Source organism: Suricata suricatta, chromosome 15 (assembly GCF_006229205.1).
Source record: "Suricata suricatta isolate VVHF042 chromosome 15, meerkat_22Aug2017_6uvM2_HiC, whole genome shotgun sequence".
NCBI classification, from domain to species: Eukaryota; Metazoa; Chordata; class Mammalia; order Carnivora; family Herpestidae; genus Suricata; species Suricata suricatta.
The window spans coordinates 42045813-42058313 of NC_043714.1; the positions used below are offsets into that span (position 1 = coordinate 42045813).

Below are 12501 nucleotides of genomic sequence, written 5' to 3' on the forward strand. Positions count from 1 at the left end.
GGAGGACCAGGGAGAGGGGAAGAGGGAAAGAGTTGGGGAGAGAGAGGGACGCAAAACTTGAGAGACTATTGAATACTGAAAATGAACTGAGGGTTGAAGGCAGGGGAGGGGGGAAAAGAGGTGTTGGTGACGGAGGAGGGCACTTGTGAGGAAGAGCACTGGGTATTGTATGGAAACCAATTTAACAATAAACTATTTTTTAAAAAAGTTAAAATAAAAATTTGCTAAAACTGCTGGCAATATAGCAATACACTTTCACCTGCAAAGGAAGAATTCAGATCCGTTCAGTGCATCTCACTGTTCTTGTATGCATGTATGCACTGTAGGGGGAAAACTGACAGATGATCTCAAGATGGAAGCCACTGCCTGAGAACATAATCTGAAGCAAAGCACGTGAATACTGTTCAAAATAGTACTCTGTTAAGACTTTAAATATTTTCTTGTAATTCTAATTAAAAACAACAAAAAAAGAGTGTAATAGTTTTACTCAGACATGCTAGATAGGTTCCAAATAATAAAGGATTATTTGAAAAAAAATTAAAAACCTGATGTGATTTTTAATTTGTCCACAATATTTTGACACTACTCCCCTCGCAAGGTGGAACCTAACCTCCCTCACCTTGACTGTGGAAAGGACTCAGTAGCGTATACCGACACCGATGGGATGGTTTTGGAGCAGGACAGTCAGTAGAAGCTGGAAATACTTTGACGAGACTATTAGAGACAGCCTGCAGAGCCATGGAAAACTGTTAGAAGACACCACCATTAATGAGGAAGGGAAGATAAAAGTCTGGAAGCTTGAAGAAAGGATATTATTATACGGTGGCAGAAAATTTAGGAGACTGTCATCTAGAGTAACCAGGGAAGTAAAACATACACATTAAACTGGGTTTACCATCTAGTTAAGGAGGTTTCTAGGCAAAGTGTTTAAGCCTGACTTTTTTTGTTTTTTACTGCTTATAACAAAATGTACAAGGAGAAGAGCTTAATAAAGAGTAACTAAAAAAGGAAACAGGACTTGCTGGTTTAATAAATCCCCAGCCTATACAGACAGCAAACAATGCTGTAATTGTGAAAAAAGCTTCTAAGAAAACATCACATCCAAGGCACCTTCAGAAAATACTGTCTAAAAATCAGGCTGCATAGGTGACTGTAAAATCCTTTCCTAACACTTCAGAGAGCTAAATACATAAAAGGGCTTTTCACTGTCCCACAGCAGCCTTAGGAGAGCCCACAGCAAAGAAGCAATTATTTCAGCCAAATGTAGGGGTGTTGCCTGTTCTAATGGAGTGAGCCACAATAAGATTTATAGGATGCCCCCAAAATTTTTTTGGCAGAAATGCCACCAGCATGGTCTCACTAGGACAGAGACAGTACAAAATGAAAAGAGGACTCTGGACTCTCAAACTTCTACAGGCAGGAAGAGGCTTAGAAAATAATTTAGTTCAAAATACGTGCCAGCTTCCATGAAAAAGGAAGAATGACACAGAGCGTAGAAGCAAGAACTCAGGGCACAGCAAAGAGTCACAGAGAAACTGAATTGAATAGAAGTGAAATAATCAAGGAACTTCTAACACTTTCTTGGCTGGATTCCAAAATTGCCATGGACTGCTGACTATGGTGCCTCCTGTCCTCACTCTTTTGAAAACAACTGTCTATAGTGATGATCTTACGCCTGATCCACCATTGTATTTGGGGGATGTGGGGGGCACATAACTAATTTTTAGTTTACAAGTCTTCAAACTGAGATGAACTAGACTGTAGGATTCTCATCTCTTTCCAAATGTGATCCAGAAGACAAAATACTAAACTGGGAGCTGATAATATAAAGGGATAACACTCAGAGTGGAAGAAGAGACAATTATTAAGAAGTAGTGAGTATATTCCACCTGGGGAAAGGATGCAAATAATTTGCTGCCGTAGGACAGTTTGTATTAGTTTTAAAACATGTCTATAAATTCTTTGAAATTCTCCCTGAAAAGGTAGGGTCTACTTCTCTGATTAAGTGTGGGCAGACATAGTGACTGGTTTTTATTTTTTAATGGAGGTGAACTTTAAGTAACATAAAGTTATCTTACAGCATATAATCAGTGACATTTAGTGCATTCACAAGGTTGTGCAACCATTACCTTGATCAGGTATCAAAATATTTTCATCACCCCAAAAGACAACACTTCACTTATCAGGCAATCATTCCCCATCCCCCTTACCTCCCTCCCCCTCTGGCCAGTCTCTGGCATGCACTAATTTGATTTTTGTCTCTAAAGATTTACCTATTTCTGATAATTCATATTATACAATATGACTTCTTATGTCTGGCTTCTTTCACCTGGTATAAGGTTTACATGCTGTAGCAAGTATCACTATTTTATTTCTTTTTATGGCTAAATATTACTCCATTGTATATATATATACCACAATTAATCTTCTTTTGTCTACTGTGAACGGTGCTGGCAACATTCATGTACAAGTATTTACTTAAGTACCTGTTTTCAATTCTTCTAGGTAGATACTTAGAAGTAGAATTGCTAGATCATATGGCAATTCTATGTCTAACATTTTAAGTAACTACCAAACTTTTCAACAGCAGCTGTACCCTTTTATATTTCCATCACCAATGTATGAGGGTTCCAATTTCTCCACATCCTTATCAACAGTTGTTATTTTCCTAGTTTTTGTTTAATCACAGCACACCTAATGAGTGTGAAGTAATACCTCATTGTGGGGATTTGACTTGCATTTCCCTAATGAAGAATGTTGCTGAGCCTCGTTTCATGTGCTTATTGGCCATCTGAGTATTTTTGGAGAAATACCTACTTAAATTCTTTCCTTATTTTTCATTTAGGTTTTTTTGTTGTTGAGCTGCCAGAGTTCTTTATATATCATGGATACTAGACCTTTATCAGATATATAGTTTATAAATATTTTCTCCCATTTCATAGCACATCTTTTCATTTCTTGATAATATCCTTTGATGTATAGAGTTTTAAATTTTCATACATTTCAATTTTTCTATTTTTTTCCTTTATTACTCATGATTTGGTCATCTAAGAATCCACTGCCAAATCCAAAGTCAAGTAGATTACTTCTGTTTTCTCCTAAGTGTTTTAACATTTAGCTCTTATATTTAGTTTGCTGATCCATCCAACTAGACCTTATGTTAAATGGCCTTTGTATATGAGGAGAGGTATGGGTCCAAGCTCACTTTTTTACATTGCTATCCAGTTGTCCCATTACCATTTGTTAAAGGGATTGTTCTTTTTCCACCGAAGAGTCTCCATACCTTAGTTGAAAATCAACTGGCCATAGATGTATGGGTTTTTCTGGACTCTCAACTCTATTCCATTGGTCTATATGTCTATTCTTATGCCAGTATCACATTTAATTACTACAGCATTATGCTAAGTTTTGAAATTGGGAAGTGAGTATTCCAACTTTGTTCTTTTTCAATACTGTTTTAGCTATTTAGGGTCCCCTTTGTCCATTTGAATTTGAGGACTGGGTTTTCCATTTTGCAAAAAGGACCACTGATAACTTGATAGGGATTGGATTAATCTGTGAATCACTTTGGGAAATAAGTCTTCCAAACCATTTACAGGGGATATTCTTTCACTGACTTAGGTACTCTTTAATTTCTTTCAGCAACGTTTTGTACTTTTCACTGTACAAGTCTTTTACCTCCTTGCTTAAATTTATTCTCAGGTGAGGCACCTGGGTGTCGCACTCGGTTAAGCATCTAACTTCGGCTCAGGTCACGATCTCACAGTCTGTGAGTTCGAGCCATACATTGGGCTCTGTGATGACAGCTCAGAGCCTGTAGCTTGCTTCAGATTCTGTGCTCCCTCTCTCTCTGCCCCTCCCCACACATGTTCTGCCTCTCTCTCACTGTCTCAGAAAATAAACATCCAAAAAATTTTTTAAACTTATTCTCAAATATTTTATTCTTTTGGATGCTATGGTAATAGAACTGTTTATTTAATTTTCTTTTTCCATTGCTTATTGCTGGTACATAAAAACGTAACTGATTTTTGTGTGTTGATCTTATACCCTCCAACTGTACTGAACTTGTTTATTAGCTCTACTAAATTTAGATGTTTTTTACAGACACCATCCAGGAGGCTGCTCTAGTTCAAGGGGCCAGAACAAAGGCAAGCCTCTGTGCTGGTCCCTCAGGGAACCACCAAACAGGTCAAAATGCAAAGCCACAATTTTTTGAGCACAAGCTTCTTACTGCTCTCCCCTCATCTCTCTCCATTACTGTTCCCACAGCTGCTGCTGAGCTACAAAATGGAGGAAGGAGCGCCTGGGTGGCTCAGCTGGTTAAGCGGCGGACTTTAGCTCAGGTCATGATCTCATAGTTTCTGAGTTCAAGCCCCACATCGGGCTCTGTGCTGACAGCTAGGAGTCTGGAGCCTGCTTCAGATTTTGTGTCTCCCTCGCTCTCTGCCCCTCCTCTGCTCACGCTCTGTCTCTCAAAAATAAATAAACATGAAGACAAAAATTTTTTTTAAGAAAAACAAATATAAAATGGGAGATCACAGGCATGTAGGCAAAAATGCCATAACACCATTTTACCAAATTTTAGCAGCCTCCTTCTTCATTAAGCACTGCCCTAGTTACTGTAAATTTTTTATTAGATTTCAGTGTTTTGAAAAAGTTGATTTGTCAGGTTTTTTTTCCAGCTTAATGGCTATTTCTGTGGAGGCACCTATTCTTAGAGTTCCCTACTCCACCATTGTCCATGACTGGTAACTTAACAAATAGAATGTGGCAGACGGGACAGTGTGCAACTCCCAAGAGCAGGTCATAAAATGCATTGAGATTTCCTCCCTGTTATCTCTCTTGGGTCGCTTCTTCTGAGAGAAACCAGTTTCCATGCTGTGAAGACGCTCAAGTAGCCCTACAGGGAGTCCACACTACGAGGAACTGAAGCAGCCCCTCGGACAGCCACCTGAGTGAGCTACCTTAGAACCCCAGTTCTTGTCAAGCCTTCAGTTGACGGCAGTTCTCACTAACACTTGAGTGTGACCTAATGAGAAACCAAGCAGAGGGAGGAAAGGTTTCTGGCACATAAAAATTTTTTTAATAATTGAAAGAAGATGAATGTGCTGGAGCTCAGTGGAGGAGAAGAAAATAGTGAAGCAAGAGATTAATCAAGTGGCAGAAAGTAACCAAAGTGACTTGAATAAGGTTTTAAAACCAGTAAAAACTGGTAAGTTCTGGAGTAATCAATGGCCCCTTATCCACCCAAAGTGGAAACTGGCCTATAATTAAGTACAAGAGACAGAACTAAGCAAAACAATCACCTGTCTATTGACAGCTAAGTGAAGACAGTCCACCAGCCCAGCACTAATAAGAAGCTTACAGAAGGGGAAAGAAAGGCATGGGTACCACCAGAGAAGGGCAAAAGCCAGACATTTTTGTGAATATAAACTTGTCATAAATTGTATAACATTGATAAGCCAATGTTGCTTATTTTTGAAGTACTAATAAACATTTGATTAAAAAGTGAGCATAAAATGTTAGTGAATGAACATGGGAGCTTACAAGTAAAAGATCAAGTTTGATTCTTGGCTCCTCATTAGCTTTATGAAATTTAATAAATCACTTCTCTCCTAACCTAATCTCACTCAACTGCAAAGAGGGATAATAGCATATATAATACTGACTAATCTTCCTTTTAGAAAAGATCAAATGAAATAATATATGACAAAAGTACTTTTAAAACCAAAAAATAATCTAGAAAAAAATTAACATTTACAAATGTTAACTGGAGAGAAATTGGTAACTGTATCTATTATCATACAGGAACCCAGAGTGGGAACCATAGCCCTTTGAAAGCAAGAACCAAGGTCTTTACCTCATTCCATATTGTTTATTTAACTTTGTAGAATGAAGACACAATCCCAAAGTTACAAAGAATAAAAATAAAAAGCAACAAAATAAAGCAACCTTGAGACACTGGGTGGCTCTACCAGTTAAGTGTATGACTTCCTTCTGGCTCCGGTCATGATCTCATGAGGGGACTGAGGTCAAGCCCCACCTTGGGCTCTGCACAGTGCGGAGCCTGCTTGAGATTGTCTCTCTCCTTCTCTCTCTGTCCCTCCCCTACTCATGCACACTCTCTCTCAAAATAAATAAATTTAAAAAACCTTTATAAAGATATTATTTACAATTCTGAATGGTGAATTCATTAGTTAAAATGTTAGATCTGGAAGATACACTTAAAACATCTGTCTCACCAGGCAGTCCACAATAACTGCCAAATGAATCACTGATGTAGTTGCAAATCTAAAAAAATGATTGTAAATCAGCTCTGCAAAGATGTATATTTGTCCTTGTCCTGGGCAAATCCAAACTGGATCACCAGTCTCCGAAATTAAAACTAAATGTAAATTAGCAAAACAATACTATTTGCAGAAGATTAAAACTGTAAGATTAAAAAAAAGTCTATGGGAGGGAAAATACAGATATTATCAATAACATTTCAATTGGTAAGAAAATAAAATATTTGTGCTTTGAAATTTTATAACTATCTGAATACTAAGAGGTATTCATCTCTGGATCTTAAACTACAAAAAATGTATAATTAGAAACAAGAAAAATATCATTAGTGAAGAACAGAAGCATTAGACATTATAAAATGAGATACATAATTATTTTGTTATTAAGATGCACTGATGCATTAATGTAAAGTAAATGGGATAAACTGGTATAATATGATAGGTTCTTACATGGCCCTCCTGCTTTCTCTAGTAGCCCGTCTTCTACTATGGTACTCTTTATCTACAGCATAATTGATAGCCAGTTAAAAGAAAGTTCTAGAAGATATGACACAAAATTGAGCGAACATGACACTGAGTTAGTGTCATCTAAATACTAGATACTATACAAGCCTATTATATCAACCTTATATTCCACTAGTCACTAATTCCTAAGACATCAGAAAAGGATGCCAAATATTTGATACAAACAAAATATACTTTGAAATTTAATAAACAAACATGTCTCCTTGCATAATAAAATAAGTGCTATTGACATTATTTAAAGAAAAAAACCCAAATTTATAGAAAAATGACTCAGAAGAAAAAAATCAACTTTTTGAGAGTAATTACGAACCGAATTTTCTTCTTCCTCTTCCAGTTCTCGCTGTTGCTCTTCATGTCTTTTAGCTTTGATCTCCATAGCTTCTGTGATCAGGTCCCTTAGAATTGACACAGGCTTTGCATTCTTGATAAAAGGATGCTGGAAAAGTGAAATTCAAAGGTATAACTTTAAAAGAGTTTTCTGAATTATCTCTAATATATGTTAAAATCCACATAAATGCTAACCAGGATCATAGGCTTCAATAATTGTCATTTCAACTAGAATTAAATGTATATATTAAAAAAGAGTATTTCAGCTCTAGAAATAAAGGTTTTGTTTTTACATTTACTTGTTTTTAGAAAATCGTTAAAGCACACACAAAATATGCAATCTTGTTAATAAAACCACATTACATTACCCTTAAAAATATAATTGTCTAGGGGTGCCTGGGTGGCTCAGTCAGTTAAGTGTCTGACTTCAGCTCAGGCATGATCTCACAGTTCAGGAGTTTGAACTCTGCATCAGGCTCTGGCTGACAGCTCAGAGCCTGGAGCCTGTTTCAGATTCTGTGTCTCCCTCTCTTTCTGACACTCCCCTGCTCACGCTGTCTCCCTCTCTCTCAAAAATAAACATTAAAAAAAAAGTGTTTAAATATAAATTGTCCAAAGGAAGTGTAGATTAGATAGTGGAAAAGATAAACAATTTCTTAACAGATTGGTGATTATCATTGCCAGAGGGGAAGTGGGTGAGGGACAATGGGTTAAACAGCTGATGGGGATCAAGGAGCGCACTTTGAGCCCTGGGTATTATATGGAAGTGTCGAATCACTATATTATACACCCGAAACTAGTATTACACTGCATGTTAACTGGAATTTAAATAAAAACTTAAAAAGAATTTTTAATTAAAAATCTCAAAAAAAATAAGAGATTGGTGATATTACATATGAAAATAAAATTATTTTGGTAGTACATACAAATTTTAATTAATTTTCATAAACTGATAGCCAGAATCAGTGGTTGAAAAGGAGGGCCACTATTTTGTTACTTCTTTTACATATATTCTACTTTAGTATGTTTTGACTAATATAATCAGCTCCAATGGAGAAACAGTAATAAAGGAGATATTTTTCAGAAAATAAATACGGTCTCACTTCTATACTATGTATAAAACACCTTTTAACTTCTTTTTTTATAGCATCTTGATCTAGTGAAAATATCTGAGTTTGCTACATTTCTGATAACTAGAAGGGAAACCACCAGAATAGACCTTGGATTTCAATGACTTTTTTATTGGGGAAAGGAAGAAGGAGTGTAAGAGAAAGTAGAGGAAAAGGTTACAAATACAATTTTAGATAGATAACCTTATTTTGAGGCAGCAATACAGTTTCAAAATGTAATTTTCATATTACATGTCAGTAGATATTTTAATAAAGAGCAAGAGAACAAAAATATTCTTAAAGAGAAAAAAACAGTGCTAAAGAAGAAACTGTAGACATTCAGAAGAGAATTTTTAAAAAATAAAATAAAATGGTAAGCATACCATTTGAGAGAACTATACAGAAGAATTTTGCCAGATTACAGAAATGCTAGGATTGATGGTAAAGAACCAAGATACCAAGAACCAAGCCAGATACATTAAGAGCTATTAACATAACTGTGGTGCAGACTCCCAGTCATCCATTACAACAGAGTTGGGATTGGACCTACGCAACCCAGCCAGATCCTACATTTCTCAGCCTCCTCCTTTCAGCTGGCTGTGACTATGGGACTAAGCTCTCATAAATGGAAAGTGAGTGCGCGTGGTGTGTTTCACTCCCAGATTTGATCCTTACGCACTCTTTCCCGATTTTGTCCCTTTCTACAAAGCTGGAGAACAGACAAATATGATGTCTCAGGGGATGTTGGAGGTACAAGAAGGAAGGAACCCCAGTTCTTCTCCAAAAGTGTTGAGAAACACTTGTGGAAAGGTCCCAATAGAGTAATAATTGAAGACATGTTCTTTGCTCTTAAGGAACTTAACATCTAGAGTAAGAAGTAAGAGATAAATATATATATATAGAAAATTATATACATAGAAATATACAGAAAATTACCATGTGATATACAAATTGCATTCATGATGGTTTGATACAGCCTATAGGATGTATGATTAAGAAATGTAAAAGCAGAAGAAAAGGTAATGTGATGATCTCAGACACCTCACAGAGAAGAAACAGACCATTGTAGGGAGCAGGACAAGTATGAACAATAGGAACACACACACACACACACAAAGACAGGAGACGTGTGCTAGAACACAGTAGGAAGGTCTGCATAGCTACCACTTACAGAAACGGGGTTCTGTGAGTTTAGATACAGAAGATAGTGGGACGAGAAGGATAAATGCCTAGAATGAGACACGTGGATTCTATCTGAGAGCCACTTCAACTGCATAAGCAAGAGAACAATGTAAGGAAAAGAATGTCTTTGATAGCATAATCTTGCAGTAGAATTTAGACATGAAATAGAGTAGGAAGAGACTATAACAACACAAATGTGAATTATTAGGAACATGAGTTAAAAAGTAGCTGCCACAAATGAGGGGAAATAGTGAATCTGACAGAAAAACACTTAAGAAGGATTTAGTGACCAATATTAACAAAGTGGAAGAAGGCCAACGCTACAAAACACTGAGAACCAGTAAAGTTTTTCTTCTTTAAAAAGGCACAGAGATTTCAAATTATATTATACTTTATCTTTTCAGGGAAAATTATTAGCCAATCCTGCAAACCACAGTTTTATCTTAAAAAAAAAAAAGCCAACGTACATATATGATTCATCCAATCTACTTCAATTTTATTTTCATGAAGTCACTTCAGTATTATGCTACTATTACTCTTCAGGGCTCAGAATTCTTAATCTCAAAATCTCAGCATATCTCATTTCACTTGCACTCATGTTTTCTCTACATAACTGCCACAGGCATGATTTTGACCAACAAACAGGAACTGGCTAAAAAAGTTAAAAAGGTACCTGAAGAACAGGCCTTATTACCTGAACATTATTGAGAGTCAGAAGAGAAATCTTATCAAACTCTGGCTGATTTAATTTTACTTATTTATTTTGACAGAGAGAACAAGCGTAAGCAGGGAAGGACAGAGAGAGACAGGAAGAGAAAGAGAATCGCAAGCAGGCTCAGCACTGTAAGTGCAGAGCCCAATGTGGGGCTCGAACTCACAAACCATGAGATCAAGACCTCAGCCAAAGTCAGACACTCAACCAACTGAGCCACTCAGGCACCCCGGCTGATTTTTAAAGACTATTTTTCAAGGGTCTTTTAAAGTAGGAGGTGCCTGGATGGCTCAGTCAATCGAGCATCCAACTGTTGACTTTGGCTCAGGTCATGATCCTAGGGAAGTGGGTCGAGCCCCACCTCGTGCTCCATGCTGACTGAGTGTGTCCTCTTTCTCCCTCGGCCTCTTTCTCTTCTCAAAAAAAAAAAAAAAAGTATTTATAATAGTAAAATAAAGTAGCAGGTGGCAAAATAAAAAAATGCAAAGCAACATAATAACTACAAATACCAGAGAAAACAAGTTGACAAAGTAAAATATAACAACTGTGGTTTAAATTTTATTAGGATACATCGATGTAAATAAATGGGTTGAATTTCCATTTATTAAATAGTATTGTAGTTAAGCACTAAAAGACACTTTGTAAGATAAATTCAGCTACATATTTTCTAAATGATATATATTTATAATAAGTCTAACTCATGTTTCTATAAGAGGCATATTAAAAAAATTCAGGTTAAAAGTCAAAGATAGGCAGTAAAATAGTGCTCAAACATAAAAATATATCAATAGCATGATCCAAATAAAGTAGAATTGAAGGCCAAAACAGTACATGATAAAAGTCATTTAATGTTAATAAGGGACATAATATAAAGAACAAATGGAATAAACTTATGACAGTCACTTTCACTGTGTGATCTTCAGTGAGTCATTTAGCCTTCTAGGGATTCAAGACCTTCATCCACAAAATTAGGGAATTATACTAGAGTATTTCTTAACTGCTACTCAAAATGGGGAAAAAAAAGTTTCTTAAGATTAGAAGAGATAATGGGAGAAAGACTGCAAAGATAAAGTGGTTACATTATCCAAAATATCAGTTACCAGATATATTTGGATTTATTTTCACAATCATTTTTTGTGCTACCTGTCCCACTTCTTCTGTTTTGCTTTTCCCCCCTCTTCTTTCTGGTCTTCTCAGGGCTGAATAATTTAGATACTCAATATGATAACAAAATCGATTGATTTATGTGCTCAGAATTCCTCTAAAATGCTGACATATCTCAACATAAAAGTTTCAATTAATTAATTCTTGAAAGGCAATATCTGCATATAACAAAGGACTCAAAAGGCTCGAAAAGAGCATTGATCAAAATGTATGTCTCCATCCCACTCCTGCTTCTTAGCCATACAGTTACCTATTATGAAGATCAGTTTCTTAATTATTTTTCCAGATCTACTCCACTATAAGCATTGGTGCACGCACAAACACACACACACACACACACACACACACACACACGCACATTTATATATGAGACATTATAATAAATATTTAATTATTATATAATATTATTGATTATATGTCAATAGAAAATATTAGTGGGTATATATGATTGGATATTATAATGAATATAATAATATATTATAATAAATTACAATGACATACATATATATGTATGTGTAGATGTATATATTCTGCCAAAGACTCCTCTCAGTGGATCTTGGATTGCCCCCAACTTGTTGGCAGATATTTACATTGTTTCTCATCTTCTGTCATTACAATGTACTATGAATACTTCTACACATAAGGTATGTCAGTCATGGTTAAACTTTTCTATAGAATGAATTTCTAGAAGTGTAACTGCTGGATCAAAAAAGAATGATTTTCCAAATATTAAGAATTATTTTCCAAATATCAATTGATTATTAGCTTAGAGGTCTAAGCCAATTCTGTTGGGAAAATAAAGACTCAAGTATTTATCAAAAATGTTAAATTGCATCTAACTGCATTAATTGTCAAGGCAGATAAAAAAATAAAGCCTCCTTTTTTTTTTCTTATTTTATTTTTATTTTTATTTTTTTATTTTTTCTCCATAATATTTTATTGTCAAATTGTTTTCCATACAACACCCAGTGCTCTTCCCCGTAAGTGCCCTCCACCATCACCACCACCTCTTTTCACCCCCTCGCCCTTCCCCCTCAACCCTCAGTTCATTCTCAGCATTCAATAGTCTCTCAAGTTTTGCATCCCTCTCTCTCCCCAACTCTCTCTCCCTCCTCCGCTCCCCCTGGTTCTCCGTTAGGTCTCTCTTGTTTTCCTGCTAGACCTATGAGTGCAAACATATGGTTTCTGTCCTTCTCTG

General features: G+C 36.1%; 1 protein-coding gene across 2 annotated transcripts in view; it reads right to left on the reverse strand.

Moving 5' to 3' along the window:
- The window catches only part of STK3 (serine/threonine kinase 3), a 255658-nt gene that overhangs the window by 101909 nt on the left and 141248 nt on the right, over positions 1-12501 (reverse strand). For both annotated transcript variants that reach the window (XM_029923871.1, XM_029923870.1), the window contains exon 8: positions 7120-7245. In XM_029923871.1, the coding sequence (XP_029779731.1) occupies positions 7120-7245 (126 nt within the window). The remainder of the gene's footprint in view (positions 1-7119; positions 7246-12501) is intronic.